The sequence below is a fragment of the Macrobrachium nipponense genome, chromosome 10 (assembly GCF_015104395.2).
Source record: "Macrobrachium nipponense isolate FS-2020 chromosome 10, ASM1510439v2, whole genome shotgun sequence".
Classification (NCBI taxonomy): Eukaryota; Metazoa; Arthropoda; class Malacostraca; order Decapoda; family Palaemonidae; genus Macrobrachium; species Macrobrachium nipponense.
In genome coordinates this window covers 20,903,237-20,927,236 of record NC_087204.1, presented here as the reverse complement: position 1 = coordinate 20,927,236, position 24,000 = coordinate 20,903,237, and the positions used below count along the sequence as shown (strand labels likewise).

The 24,000-nt window shown below is 35.7% G+C and overlaps 2 protein-coding genes across 13 annotated transcripts in view; both read right to left on the bottom strand.

Moving 5' to 3' along the window:
- The window catches only part of LOC135223457 (guanine nucleotide exchange factor DBS-like), a 743,217-nt gene that overhangs the window by 222,324 nt on the left and 496,893 nt on the right, over positions 1-24,000 (bottom strand). The window lies entirely within an intron of this gene.
- Positions 6,742-22,744, bottom strand: LOC135223456 (uncharacterized). 7 transcript variants are annotated; one of them, XM_064261872.1, is made up of 5 exons: positions 22,563-22,744; positions 18,351-18,471; positions 17,908-18,009; positions 15,308-15,524; positions 6,742-11,679 (listed from the first exon to the last, which is right to left on the bottom strand). In XM_064261872.1, the coding sequence occupies exons 2-5, from the start codon at positions 18,432-18,434 to the stop codon at positions 10,319-10,321; spliced, it is 1,764 nt and encodes a 587-aa protein (XP_064117942.1). In that variant the 5' UTR covers positions 18,435-18,471; positions 22,563-22,744; the 3' UTR covers positions 6,742-10,318. The 7 variants fall into 7 exon arrangements, with proteins under 7 accessions (XP_064117942.1, XP_064117938.1, XP_064117936.1 ...); XM_064261868.1 differs by having other exon boundaries at positions 17,908-18,021; positions 22,563-22,743; XM_064261866.1 differs by having other exon boundaries at positions 17,908-18,021; positions 18,351-18,440; positions 22,563-22,743.

Below are 24,000 nucleotides of genomic sequence, written 5' to 3'. Positions count from 1 at the left end.
AATAATAATAATAATAATAATAACTAATAAAAGTTACCTATATGATTACTGTATTTTCCTTGTTCCTGGAATCTTAAGTCGATTTTTCTCCTTATTTTAGTATTATATATATATATATATATATATATATATATATATATATATATATATATATATATATATATATATACATAGATCAAATACAGGTATCTCTTTAATGGAATTATGCCCTACAAGTTGACAAGTCTTTTAGGCTAGATCTATATGAATGTCAACACATATGAGATACTATTATTGTCACTGCTACTATAATAATAATTCGATCACTATTTTTTAGGTAAATAACATACCATCCTATCAAGAGAAAGAAAAAAAGACCACACACAGACCGAAAGAAAACGTCGAGATATACCCCTTGATAAATTGATGGTTGTATGGCATTTATTCAATGTCATGGAAAGCTTAGATAAATGAATGGGCAGATGCGCCATTGGCTGTCACGCGTCCTTTTCATGGCAGGATAAACAGAAAAATACATGAATTTTAAAAAGGTTACAGGAGGAAGATGAAGAGATCCAAGTTCAAACATCTTACGGCCACCATGAAACGCTTGCAGTTTCCGACGACAAAAACAAGGGTCTCAACTCTGATCTATTGAGAGAGAGAGAGAGAGAGAGAGAGAGAGAGAGAGAGAGAGAGAGAGAGAGAGAGAGAGAGAGGCAGCTCGCAGAAGAAGCCGACCTTCTCCTAATCTACATCTTAACGGACGAAATTCACTACATACTAATGAAACGCCATAATAATCAACAGTTGCCGATTCTTCAAAGTAATTCACTTCCATTCCGAGTGATTGCTGACTTTAACGGTATTTTAATTATATACGAGTTTGGCAAATCGCATGTAAACTTACGAAATCCTTTTTTTTTTTTATAAAGAAAATGATACGTCTGTCCGAAGAGTTTCGAAGTATACAGAAAACTGCCACAAGTCATAAAATGTACTGATCTAATTTATTAGGTGTCTCCGTTTAGATATCTCTAATACAATTCTTTGCTTTCACAGACTGGATCAACTAAGACCTGATACATACAACAGCAAAACAGTTGCTTTTGTACTGTATCCCTATGATTTCAACAATGAATTACAATTTTGTCACGCGTCTTCAAGCTCTTAGAGTAACTGGCTGTCTTCCTTCTTCTGGCAAATACAGACAATTAAAATACACTATATTTTTATTAGAAATAATTGTTCTGTACTGTTTAACATGCACATTATTTATCTTTTTACATTTCTAATAAATAAATCATAAATATCCTATCCTAAAATTGCTGTTTCTTTAACTCAACGCGAAACACCTTTTTCAGACCTTTTTTAGGCTTTTCCACAGACCTTTCCTACACACCGCCCAAAAAGAACAACAAAAAGAAGAACATCATCATCAAAGTAGTTTGTAGGCTTACTCCCCGAGTAAGCGATAAATTACTTGTATTAAACAAAGGAGGAATATTTTGAATCTTAATCAGCAATCTATTATATGACAACAGGTACAATATAATCTACACTGATGTCACAATCGTCAGGGTCATCATTACAAACTTTACTCATTGCACGATAATAGAGCAGATAAACATGAAAAAAATTGCATTATTCATTGGCTATTACCAACGGAGCCCCAATAACAACGAGAAAACAAAAAAACGTTTATTCCAAAACAAACGACTGGCTGAAAATAACAACGGCCTTCGGAGCTGCTGCTGCTGCAGCGCCTGGCTCTAATTGGCTTCCAGCATCGCATAAACAAGTTCTTTTGACAGAGTCTGAAATAAACGGGAGATCAAAAGGAAACTGCGAATCGGCGTTAGATTATCATCGTCGTCGTCGTCACCACCATCACCGTTATATACCACTCCAGGTAAGTTTAGTTGACCAACATCTAATCAAACTACTTATGGCTACGTCACCTACAAAATCCAGGCTCGGTGATTTCTTAAGATAATTCATGAAAAAAATCAAGATGTTTTTCTAAGACTACTTGTGCTATATACGTGTCTTCCCAGTAATATCACGCTAAATTAATACGGATGCATAATTATTATTAAACAAAAACTCCTTGAGTTTTCTGTTAAGATAGAAAAAGAAACCCACAAAATCACGTGTTTATTTCTAAGAATTTACCTTTAATTTTACTCCACACTCGAGTACTTTCAGATAGGGCCTGAAAGTACTCGAGTGTGGAGTAAAATTAAATGTAAATACTTAGAAGTAAACACGTTACACAGTGATTTTGTCGGTTTCTTTTTCATTATTATTATTATTATTATTATTATTATTATTATTATTATTATTATTATTATTATTTGCTGGAAGAAGACCTTCATTAATAGTTTTTGTTGAAAATAATGGCTATTTCAGCCGCGTTTATTTTGTTATAGAAGTTTCTCTATTCTTCTTATTGCTGACTTTTTTTTTTCAGTAGTCAGTAATAAGAATAGAGAAATTTCTATTGCAAAATAAACGCGGCTGAAATAGCCATTATTTTCAATAAAACCTGTATTATTATTATTATTATTATTGTTATTATCTGCAAGCGGGCTTGCAGCAATTTTCGATGCTTTTTTAATTGGTTATCAAAACTGGGTAAGGGGGTGTCAGGGCGGGGAGGGGGGCGCTCCTCCAACTGGGTAGTAGCATTGTGCTAATATGACGATAAAAAAAAATAAATAAAAAAAATAAAAAAACACGAAAGGAGAATGAATCTTCACGCATTTAACCGAATGACTCATCTAGATCATCATCGAACGAAACTGAGGACACTTCATGAATAACGAACATATAGAACAAACACAAAGGTAAACGTAACAAATTACAACAAATTTCAAAGAGGAGTTTTGTGCTTTCGTGCACCACAGGTTAACAACACCACCGCCGCCACCATCAGATACACAACAACGGCCGCAAAAGTGAGCTATATTTGGACTGGTTAATCCAATAAAACTTACCGTGGGCGATTTCATTTTAAACCTGTCTGGCCGAATGTTGAGCAACACAGAATTTGCAGTTTTCCCGTTTGAACTGGAGTTCTTTTAGATACGACGTCAGACAGATAATCACGACTGTGGCACATGAACATATACACTCATGGACACATAATGTTGTCCTCAACAGGTGTGTGTGTGTAAACCATATGGCTCAGCGGTTTCCCCTAGTGTTTAAATCCACAGTAGAAAAAAAGGCAGTAAACTGGAAAAACTCCTTGTGCCTCTGATGACCCAATACAAACTGGAAATTGAAACAACCTCTGGAGCCATCAAAGACGTGTAGTAAAAAAAATCATAAATATATGCATGTGTGTGTTTATTTCATTATACAGGCAATTGTAATTCAGGTACTAGACGTAAATACTGGCCAGAGAGAGAACTTCAAATTGCTGTATATCATCACTGCTGTCACGTTCCAAATCTTTCGCAAAAAAAAAAAAAAAAAAAAAAAAAAAAAATATATATATATATATATATATATATATATATATTATAGTAATAATAATAAAATAAAATAAAAAATCTAAAAAGTTTCAAATTCTTTCTAAAAAATATATATAACGTGGGAAAACCAATGAAGTCCTTTTCGGTTTAGAATTACAGAAACCAGCCAGCTGAGTTTGACATCAGGCGAGGTATGCTACTATTCACGGCCATGAGTGAATCACCTAAAAGTTTTGGCACATTTCGGCTAAGTTCCCGTATATACAAGTTCGTACAAAACTGCGTAACCTAAATTAACATTCTCCTTTCAAGAAATAGAAAACTCGATCTTTCAAACATTAGCTAGTACTAGTGGTTGCAGTTTCCTTTATTGCATTCAGGATTGTTGTGCCAAACGGGATGGCAATTTCCAGATTTCGCGACAAACTTGGAAGTTTGCTAAACAACAGCAACAAAAAAGTCGTACGCGAAGTTTGAATTCGGTAGAGTAACAGCCACGCTTCGGAGTCACCTTATATAAACCAGGAAAAAAAAAAAAAAAAAAAAAAAAAAACGAACTAAAACTATGATAGTTATGATAACGCCAACGAAAATAATCACTACGTTAGCATTCCGACACAACAGACAAGACGCCAAAACAAAGCGAAATCTATGCTACACGAATTCCCGTAGGTACTCTTTTCCCCTTCAGTTCGGTTCCGTAGCTGCAATTCTCTCAGATACGGTGTCTTCTGAGAAAGAGCTGTCGGGGGGGAACAGCCATTCGAAGTCTCCTAGAAGCGTACGCTCTTATATTGCAGTATTACATAAAGATCTCGTTACGCGCGCCACCGACCTTCATACCCAATCCTTACCGCAATCTTTGAACGGTAACCTGATCGCCACTCATCGGGACACGTGGCTCTGCACATCTGACTAGACTTAAAAAGATATACCTTTAAAGTTTATTTCTAAACGTGCTGCATTGGCCATTGCCGAGACTCTGCCTCCCCTGGTCCTAACGTAGTCCTAACGTACAAATACTGAATTGAATATAGACTTATGAAACGTATAGATACTTAATTGAATATAGACTTATGAAACGGAAATTGCCAGTTAAAGGTTTGGAAGGTGTGACAGGAGGAAAACCTCAAAGCAGTTGCACAACGAATCAATTGTTAAGAGAGGACGTAAACTAAGATGGAAGATATAGCATATGAAAGGAGGTACAGTAAAGGGAACGAATTGAATTGAATATCGAATTCCGGCATTCAGTGCTGAAACGGAAATTGACAGGAGGAAAACCTCGCACCTGCACAATGAAACAAGAAATGGGTTGTAGCTAGGGCAGAAGGCACACTGCAAAGAACTAAGCTTGAGTAATGCTTACAGTGCACTGCATGGTTAAAGATCCTACCAATAAAAATAAAAGTTATTGAATCCTGTACCAAACCATTGCAGTCTGCTCTAAGTGACGATGAGGCAAGAATGTCACTCAAGTGACTAAGTTACGAACTTACTCCTGATGTTTCTCAAGATTCTTTTAAAGGAAGAGAAAAAAGGTTACTATCAATTGCAAGAGAAAGAAAGGCACAGAATTTCCAACTTGTGTTACCAGGAAGTTTACTCTGCACAAAGGCCAGCTTCCAATCAGGACCTCTTATTATATACTTTCAAACAGGACCACAGAGTTAAAATACACAACTGTCATTGGGCAGTCACAAACCATGTTAAATTGTTGATGTTAACCTACATTCTAACCATACATATATGGATTAGGTCATGTGGGCTATTCAAATAGGTAGGGGTAATAAGTCACCAACTTGATGGAGTTAAAATTCCTTGTACATCATTGTGGCAATCCTCTTGATATGAAAATCAGTCACAATCTAATGAGTTCAATCCTTTTTTATTGCTATTACTGTACCAGAATTGCTAGTCCACAAAGTAAGCCATATACTAAAAAGATGTTTTAGAAAAGCTAATCTTTGTATGCATCATAAGAATCTTCATTTCCCTTTAAGCTACCATGAGCAGGGATCCAACATATTCCATCATTTACATTGGGTTCATTTAATCTGTGGAAGCTGAATTTTTTCTTTTATAAAAGAGAATTGTTAAGTCTGCAATATTGAAGGGCTCTAAAGGCAGTGCATTAGTCATTCTCCAACGAAGACAAATCTGCCCATCACTCCAGTAATATATACATCAAGCAAGAATACCCACAACTATTACCCTCCACAAAGAACTTGATCACCAAAATTGAAATGGTTTTCAGTGAAATTACCTTAATTTAGCAAAAATATGAATATGAATATTTCATGGTTAAAGCGACCCCCCAACACCACATACTAAAATAAAAATAAAATACTCTACTCATACAGATGGCATATGTCACCTGCTACAGATGTAAAGTAATGAAAAATTTGAGGGGCAGCCATCCAAAATTACCATCTACTGTTTTTTTAAATTGGGGCACCACTAAAACGTTGCATGATTAATATAGTTTTTTTTTTTTAAAGGCACTGGATCATGTGGCATAACCATCAGGTAACTATATGAAGATGGGAAATTGTTACTTGTATTGTACAATTATAATCATATTCTGGGTTTAAATGCTTTAAAATGACTAACTCCATCACTTCAAAATGTTATGTTATGGTACATATAGAACTAAAAATATATAAACCCGAGTATTAACGATATACTATGAAAAAGAACAAAATATTCTTTTCAAAAGGCCAGCTGGAAGTAAATTAAGTTTAGCTGGAAGGAACAAAATAGAAAAATAAAACCTTCATCACACTGATAACTTCACACACACACACACACACAATGAACACTAAACCTTCCATACATTTAGTAGTAAAAACGCAGTCTTCTATTTTCAGGAAATTCAACAAACTTAAAACATGCATATCCTTCACAGTTCAGTGAAGAACAGTATATCTGAAAAACATAACATCATCTAGTCTTTCCAGCTTTCATGTCTCACGAATAATAAATATGTGGATGTACATCAATTACAGCACCAAAATAACTTGAACGTTAATAATTTCTTTGTAAACCAGCTTCAAAGAAAAGTGGTGCCTTCAGCAAGGTACGGCAGGCAATGCTTCAGAGTGAAGCTATGGTACTGACAAAGACTTAAACTAGTCAATAAATTCTGACAGCCAAGTGAATTCACAACTGCAAGCATTCAGTTTACTGAAAATATTTGTAGGTTGTTATGTGAATAGGTATATATTCTTACTAAGGAGCGCCACAGCTTAAGAAGAGATGTTAACAAAACCAGCACATGTACTTTCATATCACAGTTTTTATTCTATTACATTTGTTATCATTTTATACAAAAGTACTATTTCAATTTCATGGAAAAGTTACTCATGGATACAACCAGTTGTATGCACCTACAACTTCCTCTTAAGGCAAAAGAAAATTATTGCATAAAATAACATTTAAATCCCACTGTATTTAGATATCCCAAATTTTGACTTAAAACCAAATGAATTCCCCTTTTTTATAATTATAATAAAAAATTACATTTTCAATTATTATAAAAAATGCTAAAGTTATGTAATTCTAAAAACCAATCATTAATCAACCAATGAAGCCGTAAGAGAGCAGCATCACACCTCTAATCCCCTGTTAGAGAACACTTTTGATTTCCTCTAGTTTCTCCTGTACAGTATATTTCTAAAAATATATGCTATTGTCAACAAATCCTAGAGACCAGATAATCACGGGGGCTGGTAAAAACAAAATTATTAGCTGATGTGGACCATCATATATGAAAGGACTTTTAATTATATTAATTATATAGGAGAAAATTGTTTGAAATCTAAGCACAGCTGTCCTTCTGCTTCTTCTGTCATTTTTATATTAAAGATAAAGAGCTGCAATAGCCATGGACTTTGGCAAAAACAAAAAGTCAAAGAAAGTGTGCATCTGGACGTTTTGAACAAGCTCAAATACTCCTATGAAGAGCAGTGTTTTTATGTAAGTTTTATTTAAATAATCGCATTACTTAATGCCCAACTGAGGCATACAACTAATAAAATATTAAGCAACTACCTTGCAGTATAAGTATATGTACTTAGAAAAATTTAGTCAAGAAAAAGTTCATCAATTACTCAATTTACCTTGCTGAACATTTGTTACCATGTGCAACAATCAACTCATTACATTTATAAAATCTTGGAAAAAAGATACTCCAAGTCACTGTAAGAGACAATGCAATTTACAAATTATAACATAACTATAAATTGATCACTCATTAATAATTCAAGACCTAAGGAGCATAGGCTACATATATTAAAACACTCACTTCTTCCACTTCCTAAAACAAATACTTCCAAAGAATAATCAGGTACATTCCATAAAATGTAATTGAATTAGGTATTCTGATGCAGAATAAACTGCAATTTGCCGCTAAAACACACAGACAGGACAAGGATGAAAATATTGTAACCTACCAAAAGTCAAGGGCAAGTCACAACAGCTGAGGAACCCCCAAGACTTTCAAAGTAAAGCTTTGGATAAAATGTTAAGAAAAAGAAAGAGCAGCTGCTTAGAATTAGTTAATACTGCTTTCTATATATACTGTACAATCAGGAGATTTATCAACTCTTTCCATCAACAAACAATCACTCTGTTGATAAAAAATAAATATTTACAGCTACCATCAAATTTCATTTATATGTTATATAAAAAATATCAACATCAATGTAATTTTTTTCTTGAAAAACAAAACCTCTGAGTGAGAAGTCCTAGTGAGAGCACACTGGTGCCCATGTTTGGCACTTGGATTCTTTTTTATTATTTTGCTATTATATATAAACTTTGTTGCCCAGTTACAACAAGGCACATCAAATTAAATGTCTATAACATTTCTTCTGGTTTAACAAACTGCATTTAATATAGAGAAGGCTTTGCTTCAATAAGAATAAGATAAAAAAAGTACATCTTTTTGATGAGGGAACTTGGCAAAGCCATAACTTGAACTATGTTGTCTAAATCTAACTTCTCTTCAAGAAGTAATAATAATTAACTATTAGTATCTAAAAATTGAAATACTGTAATGCCCATCCTGGAATGAGTCGTCATGACGAACTACGGAGATTACATGAACATATTACGCTACTATACCTACCTAATTAAATCGTAAAGCTAAGGCCAGTGCAATGGCTTGGAACTCTGTACAAATAGTACGCAATGCCCTTATAGTAAGCATGGACCTGAAAGTACAAATGTGATCAATTAGCAGTTTTCTTTAGCACTTGGGTATTCCATATCTGCTTTGAGAATATGAGATCAAATTATCAGCACTGCAACCTGAAATCTTTAATCGAGAGTAAAAACTAAATTTCAGGGGCAAATGGGAGAATAAAAATAGTGGGGCTATCATAGAGAGACGATGTTTTAACAAAACAGCTAAGTTTTCTAGCGTCATTACTTCTATATAAAAAAACTCCAATTAATACAGATTCTTAGAACAAACAGGGAACACTCAAAAAATACAAGAAAACAGCCTATGATCAATGATGCTTATTTCTATTACAAAGGTGTTATGAATATGATGAATAAAACGATGAGGCTGATGATGAACATGAATCCGTGAATCATTGAATGGAAGTATGAAGTAAAACAGGCACATATTCTTGACATGCAGAAATTAACCTTTTTATCATCTTCCTGGACTTCCAACATTACACTTTCCACACCATCTAGTAGCACTCTACATGTGTGCATTGTGAGGTTTTGGCTTCATATGCCATTAGTTGCAAATTCCTAGTCAGCAGAATTTTATGTTTGGCATCACGCTGTCTGTGTAAGACCACCCGTAAATATTTCCAAACAGATATGCCCACATTGGCTGAGTCATAGCTGTATTTTTAAGACAGAAAAAGACTTTGTGAACTAAAAAAAGAAGGAAATGATTAATGTAATCATGTGTGTATGCAACAATGTATATCTTTAGTTTTACCTTTTGGCATTTTTTTCACAACTTCTTTTCATTACCTTTAAACTTCTTTAGACTGGTAGACTACTCTTGAAGTTTCAGTATTACTGGCTTTCTTAAGTGTTTTGGTGACAGTTTCTTAATTTACATATTCCTGGATTTCCATACATGTTAATCCATGTGTCATGTTGAAAGCACTTCCTCGTATTTATGTACAGTTGACCCCCAGGATTCGCAAGGGATAGGGATCACAACACCCTGTGAATACTTGTACCCCTCTAAAAATGGTTGTAACTGCCTATTTTGATAGTCCAAACACCAAAAAGCCCCTCTAAAAACACTTATACCTGCCTATTTCAATAGTTTTATCCTGAAAAATGTATTTGTCACAAAAATATCATGAAATTACAGTAATTAGTGAATATTTTACTAAGAAAAATTCCACGAATAGGCAAATTTTCCATGAATAATGTGGATATACGTTCCACAGAAAAATTCGTGAATAGGTTAATCTGCGAATTCAGTCCCCAAATAGGTGGGGGTCAACTGTATAAAACCTGACACACCTAAAGAAAAAATAAATAAAAACAAAAGTAAAATTCAAAATACTTCCTTCACTGTGGTACATTAGATAACGTACATAGTGTCCCAGCCACTAAAGACTGAATAAGTTAAAAGAGAAAAACAGGTACAACTTGGCTCATATAAGAAACTTCGAAACATTCCTCACCTATACCTCTCACAAGTATCAAAGGTTGCTACCCTTTCAGATTAAAATAAAATATATTCCTGCAGCTAACGTGTATTGTACACAAAACCCTTTTAGGCAATGCTTTGTAATAGTCCAACACTTAAGGCAAAATACAGACCAACACCTTGCAGTATACCATTTCAAGCTGAAAAATCTCTCCTTCTCCTACAAGCTGGTGTATGGAAACCCTGTTGGTCTCACTTGTGTTGGTGCTTGCCCTGGAGGGAACATTCCTGGTTGCATACAAGCTGAATACAAAGGCTGCTGCGTTTGCAGGTTAAGGGGCAGTTGTACATGTGAGTATGCAGGATAATTGCTGCTTATAGGGGCATGGGGCATTGAAACTGGTACCCCAGGACCAGGATGTGTGTTGGGAGGAACAGAAACAGTTGGTGCTGCTGTGACAGGTGGCGTGTTGCGGGCATCTTTGGGTGGTTCCTGAGGAGGCTGCGTTTGTTGAGGCTGTTGCTGCTGCTGTTGCTGCTGTTGTTGTTGCTGCTGCTGTTGCTGTTGTTGTTGCTGCTGCTGCTGTTGTTGTTGCTGTTGTTGCTGCTGCTGCATGACCTGCTGTGCCCCTGCTTCCACTCGCTGATCTTGCCTCTGATCCTGTGGAGGAGCAGTAGGCTGAGCACCAGTGCCATTATCGTTCTCATCGTCGTCATCATCACTCTGACCTTGAGATCTCTCAGCCTTTTTGTCCATACGGAAGAACTTAACGTTCGGAAATTGTTCTTTCATAAAATGTCTGAATGAGGAATAACCCATCACCTTCACATCTGGTTCAAAATGTTCACAATATTCCTTGTAAGCATTATGAATTTTCTTTCGGGTAATGTCTGCCGGCAAGTACACTGGAGGAGACTTCCCGGTTTTGTTGGGCTTCTTAGGGGTATTTGTGTTTGGCGAGTACCTAGCGATATAACTCTGTAAGAATGCAGCAGCATGTTGATAAGTATCAAGTGGGAATGTATTTGGAGGCTTCTTACCATGATTACCATGTACTCTAGGAGTTACTCCATTCACCATAACGTGCTTCCTAATGGCTTTGAGCTGATAATGTGTGCAGTTCTCTAAATAAAGAAAGGCATCCAAACAAACTTTCTTGCCTTGAAACACATAGGATGCCCTGAGTCTCTTTCTCTCCTTGTGACGCGAAGTCTCTTCAGGGTTAGCCAGACAAGCCATAGTGACTCCCATGAGATACATGTCATGTTCATTTTTCGTTAGCTCTGCAATATTCAGTCTATGCCTGAACACAAACTCAGGATTCATGTTCTTAAAACAGTTGTCCCCTTCACATTCACAACCTTTCTCAAAACGATCTCTCACTTGATCACTGTTCTCTTCCAACTTCGTAGGATCGATGCCTTCTGCTAACAGATCTGCAAGTTTCCTCTTCTTCTTCACCTCTTTTTTGATTTTGGGTTTGGTTTCCTGCTCCTCATCGTTAACACTCATGTTGTTGTCCCCTTCTTGACTTTGCATATCATTCATATTGTAATTAGAGTTCATCCCATTCTGACCATCTGCAAAATAGAGGCAAAATTTAATGACAAAAACTTAAGTGAAAATTTCATTTATTATATTTTAAAGTATATTCTATTGTAGACCTAATTTTAAATTGTATTCTATTGTACATACACCTAAAGCCTTAGTATCCATAAATGATGTGAAAAAAAAAGTTCAGTATTAAACTGGCACTTGGCTAGTGCAAAGTGCTACCAAGAATTAATTATTTGCAATTAAGGAAACCAAAAAATATTGTCAAAATATTTTTTCATGAATGTTTCAATATGACCTTGATACCACCTAACCATCCCACAACATCCACCTAATACTTACTTTCCCCCTTAACCTTGTAGATACTGAAGGCATTGCAAAACAAAATATCTACTAGAAATTTGAATAATCCACATACTGTACTTCATATGTGAATCACGAACAGAAACCTTTAGTTTTATGATGCTTGTACGGAAGCTATAATATAAAGAGACAATCAAAAATAGCCTTCAAATTTGAAGAAAGGTCCTATACACTGAATCAATCTTCAAAAGATATGCTATGAATGTTTTACACCTTGGGATGTATTTTAGATACCATCACAAGAGGAAACTATTCCTACAAATAAGTGACTAATATATTTGAAACATGGTCTTACAGACAATGATAACTTAAAATAAAAAAGAATTACTGTACACCAAAGCACTACTAATGCACAATGCTATGGAGTGAAAGTACCATAACAATAGCTAAACAATCAAGTCTTAACTTTGCTGATGCTAAATCACATTCCAGAATTTATTACTATTCTGCTATAACAATATCACAAGCTAAAACTACTGCATACTGCCAATAACTGCAACTAGAATGGCATCATAAGTAAATTGTGTGGTCTTATTATCAAAGCCAAAACTCATGTCAGTGGTGAGAAATAAAACCAGCATGAGCAAAATAAGAAATTTCTAGAACCTGGATAAGGTTTGTTACTCAAAACCATCTAGGAAGCTGCAAAGACCCTTTAGTATTACCTATTGTGAGTGTAGCACAAAAAGGTGGAGAAAGTGATATACCATTGCAATAAAGTGAATGTACAACACCGAGATAATTTAACAGTGTAGTTATAGCAATAAACAAAGGTGTAAAATAGCTGCAAAATATAATTTTTTCCTACGCTTGACAAAGATTGCAATTGTATCATACAGTCTCATGTCCTTTGTCTTTACTTTTCTTAATGTTTCTATATCAATATTTATGCACAAATTTGGTTATTGGCTGCTTTGCCATAATTCCTTCAGTATTTGACAATACAGTACTTCTGCCCTTTTCATTGAAAATATGGGTTCCATCTGAATGTATATTCATCTAACAACAACAACAAATTAATAATAATGATAGTATTGTACTGTAATATTAATATAATGGATGTTTCTACGGCATTCAATTTATACTATATAGTATTCTCTATTCTTCTTACAATCATCTCTTCATTAGTGTGTGGCTGGTGTATCAAGTTTCCTAGAACCATATAAAGTTATCCTGTTCAGAGGTAATAAAACTAATACAACAGACAACTCTATATGCCCTTAGGAAACTTGATATCCTAGCTACACTGATGAAACAACCATGAAAGCCGTGAAAACAGACATTATTTTCAATGCTATTGAATTATGAGATCAATGCTACTGAATTAAGAGGTCTTTTCCCTAATTCCTATAATAATAGTATGGGTAATAGAACATACCACCACAACTGAGAACTAATAAAATTCTTTGACAAGACAACCCAGCCACAAATCTAGACTCTGACAGGAGTTCACATGAAGCATTTGTTCTTAAAAAATGAGTACGTTCATTCTAAGGTGTTCTTATGCCAATATAAAAATTGTCAGAAAATTGGGTCAGGTCCAGCAATCCAGTATTCTGTTTACCATGCCTTTGTTGTTCAATAATTTAAAACCTTCAAATTTTTATACTTCAAGGTAATTGATGAACTGTTGTTCTTATAGTATTTTGCCCTACTCATCTTAATTTTATCATTAATAAAATTAACTTTTAATTATTTACCAACATTAATGCTTCCATCCCCATCAGTAGTGTACCATCACCACTCATGGCTACATATGAACATAATCTAGGTCATGAACACTGCTCTAATCACTAATACTACTTGATTTTAAACTTAGAACAACAAATTTTCTTGTAGTATTAAGCCTTATTATTAATTATAATTTTTCTCCTTCATTAGTGCCTCTATCACCACCACTATTGCTATCTTCTTACCTCAAAGCCCACATCATGAATATAACCTAAGTCATTAACAATTTCCATTGCAACTACTGCCTTCTTCATGCTTGTCACTATGGTAGGGAGGCCTAGCTGTATGGCCATAGAGACACCATGAAGAACCACTATGCACTGTACTATCATTTACCAAGGGCCAAGAAGAGTATCACACATTTACCAGAAAACTGCAGTAAAATACAATTAATCCTAACGAATTTGTAATATCTGAGACAAAGCTTAACAAGCTGAGAAGGATGACTCTGACTTTTCACAGCCTACACTCACCAACAGCCCCACAAATCCATTTTCATTTGCTACTACAATCTCACTTAACCCTCAAACTACCCTACTAAGACAGTACTTCGCAAAAAAAACCATTACTGTATTTTACCATAAAATTGGCACGGTTCATCTTCCCATGAATAACAACTTGAGTCAAAACAGGGATATTACATTTTCTGAAGAATAACTTGTGTGATTTTTTATTTACTATTGTTAGAAACTTTAATTTTTGTAAAAAAAAAAAAAAGTAGTACATTATTTACTTGAAAACTATTGTAGTGTATAAATATAATAACCATTTTATTCCAAATTAGTATTTATCATTCACAATGAAGGGCTTGGACTTTATTAACTCTAGCAGTTTCATCCCCAAACAAGAACATGCTTTTTTCCTAATATTATTATAATTTGTAACCAGTTAGCCAATAGGAATCAGGAATATATTCCTGATAACATCAAGTGAACTAAGGTCTACGATCAATTTTTATTCTACTTCACTATGACTCAAGTAATGTACAGTGAAATTCAATGTGGAACACAAAAACCAGTACTACATTGTCCATTCAATAATCCAAATTAAGTAAAATTAAGTAATTATGCAAAATGCCTTTTTTTGTAATTGGTATGTAGTTACTATAGCTCTCACTCTTACAAACTTCAACAGCATTGTATATGTTTCAAGCAAGAAAAAAAATGATAGACATATTGGCAGCTTACTTTCCAAGGCAATAGTAACACCAGGTTAGGATCTGCAAACCTACAATCCCAAACACTAATGTTTTGAGGGTATAGCCTACAGCGCTACTGTTTACAAAAAACTGTATGTGGTACTACCGAATCTCTGCAGCATTCCTTCAGTCCCCAGTTTCACTGCTTTCTGTCTCTGACTTTTCAGCTGTTCCTTTAAATCTCTTCCCACCTATTCCCCCCTACCTTCCAAACTTCTTCAATTTTCCCTTGTTAAGAACAAATCCTCCAAAGTTTGGAACTGATGTTCCCATTAAAGCTAATTTGTAATTATGTATAAAGCTCCATACAATGAGGATTATCAAAACACCTGTAATGTATGATGAACCAAGCAATCCCTTACCCATGTCTGTAGTAGACCAAATTGAATGCTCAAGAGGAGGTGGCTGAAGCTGTGAAAGTTGATCTGCTGTCATGTGTGAGATCTGAGGAGGACCTGGCTGGGGGGGACCTTGAGGAGGAGGCCCCTGAGGAGGTGGCGGCTGGCCATTTGGTGGTGGCTGTTGTTGTTGCTGTTGACTGTTGTCATTATTTTGTTGAATCGGTTGGTTTCCTTGAGGCTGTAAATATGATGTTGATGTTACACATACTTGTATATACGATCATTTAAATAAAATTATCCTTTGCATAAATTTGCCAGGAAAATCTGTTATCTTCAAGCTAAAACCAAAGAAAATTACCCAAAGAAGGTCATTTTCAACCCCTCAAGATGATATGTAGATATAAACGATACCCTTTCCTAATGCTAACAAGAATGGAGTTAGTTGTACTTAGCTCTCTTTAGTTTACAGTTAAAAAGGTCTTATTTCAGGTTTGCTTTCTGTACCTAACTGCTCTCCTTAAAGAATGGTTATTCAGGGTATCATATTCAGAAATTATTCATTATGACGACGGACCTAGCCATCAGATAAGGTAAAATGAAGAAAATTGTTTCAGGTTACTACATAAGCTGGTTCTGGCAAGTTGCAAATACATACAGTACAACATTACTAAATCACCAATCACCCAAATTAATGTCTTAAGTGCCAAATGAATAAAAAAAATATATGAAAAGGATAACTTTAAATCCAATATTTATGTAATCTGTAACAATATTGTCCTAATCAATGACACAGCACATCAAAATAAGGTAAAAATGCTCAAAACACACAAAAACGACAATCAGTAATAGTTGCTCAATAAAAGAATGATCATCACCAACTATGCAAGATCAATGAAGAACAGTTTAACTTGATCACTCAGTTGATTATAGGTACATAAGTGTGTCTGGAGATTTAAGATCTTTAAAGCTTTAAATGTACTTCAATAGGTCACAGCTAATAAACATGCTGGATAAAAAGAAGAAATATTTTCAAAAACAATTGTCGTAAAATATGAAGTGCAAAAGTAAATTTGCCTGTCTTGAATAACTGGACTACCTGATTCTATTACAGTATACGATTATTAAAAGGTGCATAAAAGTATAGAATCACAGGATCAAGCAGTGAGGGTGTCACGTAATCATATACATATATCAATCTGATACTCTATTTCCAGTTTCATCTTGAATCAGGAATTCCCTACATGATCCTTGACTCAAGATTACTAAGATGTCTCTTTTTTTAGACATATTATTACTGCAGTTAACACTGTACATTGTACCAATTTACACATCAACAAAAGAAGCACAGTTCCATAAAATATAAATAAATGATAAAAGTAAATCAGATGGGTGAGGTAGTAATGCAGCATCTTTGAAAATACTATTTTCTTAAGGCTTATGGAAGAGCCCAGTATGGAATCTTCAATGAAATTCTAAAAAATGCTACTTATCAACAGCATATGAATGAAATCAGCATTTTGAGGATTCTAATTTTAAGATAATCATCTTGGGATACCTGTGACACCCAGAGAGAGTAATAATGATCCAGCATGGGTAGATCTAGTATACCCCTAAAGCATCAATGTTTGAAGAGCAATACCTAGTCTAATGAATACTGAGCAGGTATTCGGCATTGTTCATTTTTGCTTGCCATATTTTCCTTGTCACCTTCTACCTAGTTGTCCAATTTTCTTAACTAGTCTTGCTCCAAATTTTACAACTCGCTTAACAATCACTTCAGGTAGGCTCTATTGAAATCTAGAAATGTATCTTAATGGTTTAGTTAAGCGTTTCAAATAACAATGCATTAACTATACTATACTGATTAACTCATCTTACATCTATCTTACATCTATTTCTAACCAATTTCATGGCACTAAATAAAATTTTTAATTTAAACAAAATAACTGAGGGGAGCCTGAGGCAATGCACTCAATAGTGCTGAATTGTGACATGAGATGGTACAGAAGTGAAGTGCCATTTTCAGTGCTATTATTAACCTAGGGCATTTGCGGACAGAACCATGTGACTACATAGCAGAATAAGTTCTGGTAGATCTATATTACTATTCCACGGCGGCCTAGACTGTGGCAGTTGCAGTTTTTCTATGCAGTTTTACCTCCTGAACAAGAATTTCAAGTAATATTTATTCGGACGACTGTAATTAGCCCCCAAGGGGCTCGTACTAAACATGGCGAAATACATTTGATGCCCCAATTCCTGGTGGCTTTCGTATTTGCGGGGACGAACGATGCGGAATGCTTATATAGAAATACCTAAATTCTTTCTGTGGGTGTAATTGGTAAGCTTCAAAATGGAGAATTTCTTTCTTCGGTGAGAAGTCTACCTACAAGCAAGCATACATTTGGGCTACCAAGTATTCAAGGATCATTGACAATATTTTTTTGTTGAAAAAATGTACAGTTGAAAAGTTCTTCCTTTTTTTTGGGTATTAATATCCCTTTTCTCATGAGTAATCAAAGGCTTCTTTCTCTCCAGGGAATAATGGCACCTCTTAAAATTTCAGTTCAATAACTTCAGTACATAAAAACAAAAAATATTACTTCCTCCCCAATTCTTACCTGGTAGGCCATCAAGTGGAGGGGCTGTGAATGGATGTGCCACTGCGGAGGGGGGTGGGGAGGAACCATGACCATGGGCTGAGATGTGGCAGTGGACAAATTCTGTGGTTCGTTCTGTAAAAACAGAATTCCATAAGAAACAGCAACTGTTGCATTTTGCCGATTTCAGCACACAACTGTATCTCACTTGACAATATTGACAAAGATGACATGAAAGAAATAAATTATAAAATCATACTGTATTGTAGTCATAAGAACTGTGCACTATTAACATGTGAATGTTGCTGTTGCAGTGCTGACATCAAATGGGCATTATGAGAGAGAGAGAATCAAAAACACCTCTAGACCATCCTAGGTGGAGGGTGGTGTTCCAAGCATGAGACAGTGTTGCTTTGTGTGTGTGAGAGAGAAAGAAAGAGAGTCAAAAACATCTATGGACCAACCTGTGTAGAGGGTGGTGCCCCAAGCATGTTGAATGAGCGTAAAACTTCACTTGCTTCTTTTTCCGCCGGTCCATGGGCTTCCATGGCTCACTGGAAATCAATCACACTTAAAACAATTTTCCTAGAAGATTGAATCTCAAGTAAATGGCAAAATTCCCGAGAAACTACTGCAATGGTACATAGAATTTATTAGAATAAAGGAAATTTCAAAATACAGTATTATCAATACTGCCATACATTGGAAAACTGCAGCATCTGCAAAATTTGAGAAATTGAGATATGCCACCTATTGGGCTCATGAATCACCAATACACAAGTTACTGCAGTTTCAGAATGATTGTTCAATGCTTTCCACTGTAGTTAGAGGGGTCTCATTTGCTGTCTCTGCAAAATCAGTGGTAAGGCAAGGGAAAACTGCACCATTTTTCTGTTTGATATTTTTGCAAATACTGCTGTCTTCCATTTTCGGGCAGAATAAGGCTAGACATCAGTAAAATTTCAAGATACACTTAGAAGTTATTCCAAATAAAACATTTCATCTTGAAATAACTCAACTTGAAAATACCAAGATATAACAGTACCACAAAATATTTCAAATATGTGTTCATTTTAGGAAACATGACAAATTCAAACTCAATTCTATGTAACTCTTGATTTCACATTTTCTCTTCTGTCTTTCAATTACAACAAAACTATCTGAAGCTAAAATATGTTCTTCCAACATTCAAAAATGAACAATGAAAATTCAAAACATAAGGTAAATTACAACCACATAAAGAGCCTGACTCTGCACTATTTATGTAACACCTATAATACACCTTGAAGGAAAGTCAATATATAGTAATAACACAGAAAAAAAAAAAAACATTATTAGGAATACCCATCATATTTATGTGTGTGTATATAATTTATGAATATGATGTGTGTACACGCTTGATTTTGCATAACAGCAAACCATTGTCCTGATAAGATTGGTACTCACACACCCAAGCTTTTATAAATAGCGTTCAAATAAATTAAACTGACATTTAACTGACTTCCGGAGAGGAACTAAGCATAAAAATACCACCTTGAAGAACACGTCTTTCCTTAATATCAAGTACTGATCGTAAATGAAGTAGTGTTATCCGAAATAACAAAGTAAACTTTACTGTACCTCCGTTTCTATTTCTTCCATCTTGCTATCCACCCTCTCCTACCGATTACTTCATAAAACAACTGCCTTGAGGTTTTCCTCCTGTTACACCTTTCAAACCAACCTACTCTCAATTCCCTTTCCAGAGCTGAATGACCGCAAAGGTCCCACCGTTTGGCTTAAACTCTATATTCCATTTCATTCCAATACCAAAAGTCAGCCTAATAACAATAGAAATATACGATTGTGTTATAAGTTACAAACTTTACTTTATACGTTTTTCACGTAATGGGCATCTCAGCTTTAACCTTCATAACATTACCAATTTTCTTTGACAATAGTCATTATATAATTCCATTAATAACATCACTAAACCAATGCGATAAACGGAGTTATGATTACTGCACATTTTTCATACGTATGCACACACACACACACACACATACGCGCGCGCATTCGATAAAGATCTAGGCTACTCAAACAATCATCTCTTTTGTAGCTTGATTAATTAATTTATAACTACGCGCTATCAGATTAAAATATAACAGGTCTATAAAAAACAGGATTGACGCGACAAATTCGACAGCCAATTGGATTAAAGTAGTAATTCTGAGAGAGAGAGAGAGAGAGAGAGAGAGAGAGAGAGGAGAGCGAGAGAGAGAGGAGAGAGGAGGAGATGAGAGAGAGAGAATAAAGTAACGAATAAAATATTCATATAAACAAACAGCACCATACCACAAAAAGTCAAGCAACAGCATATGACCTAAAAAAAAAAAACTTCACAAATCAAAATCAAAACAGCAGTCAGGAGAGAGAGAGAGAGAGAGAGAGAGAGAGAGAGAGAGAGAGAGAGAGAGAGAGAGAGAGAGAGAGGTCTCAACGAATAATGTTAAAATAAACTATATGTGAAACTTCATGCGGAGCCACCATCGTTAATTCCACGAAGGAAGCTGTCAAATTAGACAGGTTTGCAATGGTCATAAGTCAACCAATGTCATTAATAAAACTTGAAGACAACGCAGCAGTACAATGACCTTACAGCACGCAAACGTGCGTTCCTTATCATTTTGTCCTCTCACGTATCAGTTTTGTACATCATTATCATGATTACTGTGCATTTGATTACGCTTTTCAACACAAAATAATACGGAACTGGAAAGCTGCAACCGTTATTAAATAGGTAGTATTAAAATAAGCATAATGCACAATTAACGGTCATAGTAAGCAAAAAAATTCTGTAATAATTCCTATCTAAAACAAAATTAACACTTTATTTTAAAAAATCAAACTCAAGCGATCTAATTTACGCGTCAGACCAACCTCAACATGGCATCACTGGATGACCTATTAAAACAAACGACTTGGCACCTCTCCCCTGAAGGCCAAAAGCAAGCAAACACTGACCACACGACGCTCTACAATAAGGATCAAAATACAGCACGACGTAACGGGAGTTCCAGACTTGACGTTTTATACACATGTCCACTCATCATTATGCAGTCAACGACCTAATTCTTATCCTCCAACACAATAACAATGGAATTTAGTCGTCAGCTCGCTTTGAATTATTTTGAAATATATTTTATCGATAAAACGAAATTTACGAAATAAAAAAGTAACGTAATAGAAATAAATCATTTTCAAACGAATGGGCGTTCACGCACACGCTTCTCTTTCATTCATAAAAAAAATCAACAACGTGTTTTACGTAAAACAAAATGCACACAGGGATTCTAGCTACACTGATATAAATAAGCAACAAGTGCACATATTCAGACGAATTTATTGATATGACGCTTTAATACTTTTAAAAAGAAACCCGCTCATCTAACATTCATACATTTCAAGGACAACTCCCCCCCGCCCCCCCAACAATGATCTAGCTTGTCTAGACTGTAGATTAATTCCCACAAAGGCACAACAAGCATTCAATGAAATATGCAATGCTACATACACATACCTACGTATATATACATAACCGTGCACGTACGTACACACAAGTGAAATGGAAAGGACAAAACCTAGGGCTCATTCACACACACAGACACTATATATATATATATATATATATATATATTATATATATATATATATATATATATATATATATATATGCGTCTCTGTCAGGGCTGTATATTTCGCAGCACACACTACACATGACAAACTGAACAGGGACATACGTACACAAACACCCACATACACACAGACAAAACAGGTAGGTAGAAGCTTTCAAAGTACAATCTTAATAATCCATTCTTAAAATCATTCAGACGACGCTAGAGATGCCGCCATGGACAGCCAAGGCATATCGCAGCATCACTTCTCTTCGGCTTCTGTCAGCATTCACAGGAAGAAAAAACAAAAAAGCAAAAAAACTATACTCCACCTGAACAATACAGTGCTTTACTACATTTCCCATTGTCAATCACAAGTGCTTGCATCCATGTGTTGAAAGGCGAGGATCGGGTAAAAATAGTGATTAAATGAAGGTCCCTTTCCTCTCAAACACCCCCCATTTCCAGGGTCTGCTGTCTCCCCCCTCCCCCTCCCTCTCTTTCTCTTTAAACGAAGCACAATTAATAGCATTTCCATCTAGCAGTGACAAGTGCTGTGTATTGCATCCAATTCCTGGAGGGTAAAAGCTGCTACACGCGTACATAAACACACTCACATACACACACACACGCCCACGCTACAGCCAGACACACACACACAAACACACACGCTTGCCAAAAGCTGAAAAAATGGCCCGACAATTCCGTGAGCGACTCCCCTGAAAAAGGAACAACTCTGGCCGCACTATCTATCGGTTGCCACAATTTGACATTTCGGTTCTTAGAGGCAGAGCACCACTGTGTCTTAGCTTGCTAAGTCCCTCTCACTGACACATGCCGAGATATTTTGGGCTCTCTGGGAGCTGTGTGTGTGTGTAACTTGACCCTTACGATCAGGCGTGGATAATAATTTGGCCCTTACGTGCGCTCAGCTGGGTCGAAAGTCGTGTACTCGGTAATGGCGGAGGAATCTCCACTCTACTGACACACACCAAGGGCGAACTCCCTATACAAACTACTTACATTTTCAACTTCCCCCCGGCGATCGGTCCAAACGCCTCCTCCTTCCTTCTCCTGACGAAGGATGTCGTTGACAACTACGCCGAAGATGTTGGACGGTCTATAACGAGCCAAAACTCACACATACGGCGACAAATAACACTCAACTTCACGAACAAAGAGGCGAAAATGGCGGCCTCCGCGGCGTCTTGGTCGGGTCCACTCCCGCTCCGATGGGGGAGAACGCTGGCCATGCTTATCGCTCGCTAAAGGCTAACTAACACGTTTGTGACCCCGAAACGAAGGCCTACGCACTCGTTAGATCCCTTTCATCACACTCATTCGGTATGCAGCACCTTTAAAGCAACAATATCGAAGAAAAACGAATATTGAAATAAATGGGCCATTATAGAAAACGGACGCCATCGCCATCAGAGAAAACGGCTGCGATGAGATCGATGACGTCGGGGGCCCAGAGAGCGGAGGGAAATATACATCTGGGCCTCAGGACAAGAAAAAGAAAGAAAAAGAAAAAAATGTTCGTCTGGAATGCATCACCAGTTTTCAGTTGACGCTGCCTTATAATAAATTTCATACAGCATTTTCATCCCTCCGCTATTTATTCTGCTAATTGGCATCGGCACTGCATTATAATTCCATTTTAAATGCTAAAAAAAAATATTTTAAAACAGACGGTTGGTAAAAATGAAAAAAATACAAACGATGCCTTTTTTTTTTAATTCGAATAAAATAAATTATTCGTGACCGGAAATCTTACCCTCTTTACATACACATTCTTACATATTCGGATAAACTTTTGACAGGGCGTACGGTGTGGAAGGTGGCGGTCGGGGGAGGGGGAGACCATACTATGGGCAACAAACGAACGTGACCACAGCTTTACATCACAGCAAGGGAATAAACGTAACTGGACAAGGAAAAGAAGACTTGGGGAAAATGCATAAAGAAGAAAGCAATTTGCAGTGTTACGTACTTTTGCTCAACAAAAATATGGGGTTAAATATGACATACATATTATTAACATCGACGTTTCATATATATATATATATTATATACTATATATATATATATATGATATATAACAGCGTATAATGTATATGGCATAACAAATTTTTTCTGTTTTATTCAGCTCCTACATAGGACCAGCTTAAAGCTGAATACAAACACACATACCATACCATCAATCATATATATATATATATATATATATATATATATATATATATATATATTATATAAACAGTTTAGGATTTACTCAAATCAATTTTGCCTCTTCTATTGATACGCAAAAGGAGTAGACAGATACTAACCGATTTTTTTTTTTTTTTACGAAAAATATTTAATATCAGGTAAAATTAACCCATTTTCTCTTGTTTCTAAGTATAATCTTATTTTTCTGCGATGCAGTAGTTCAGCTGCTACCAACGTAATCCCACCATCT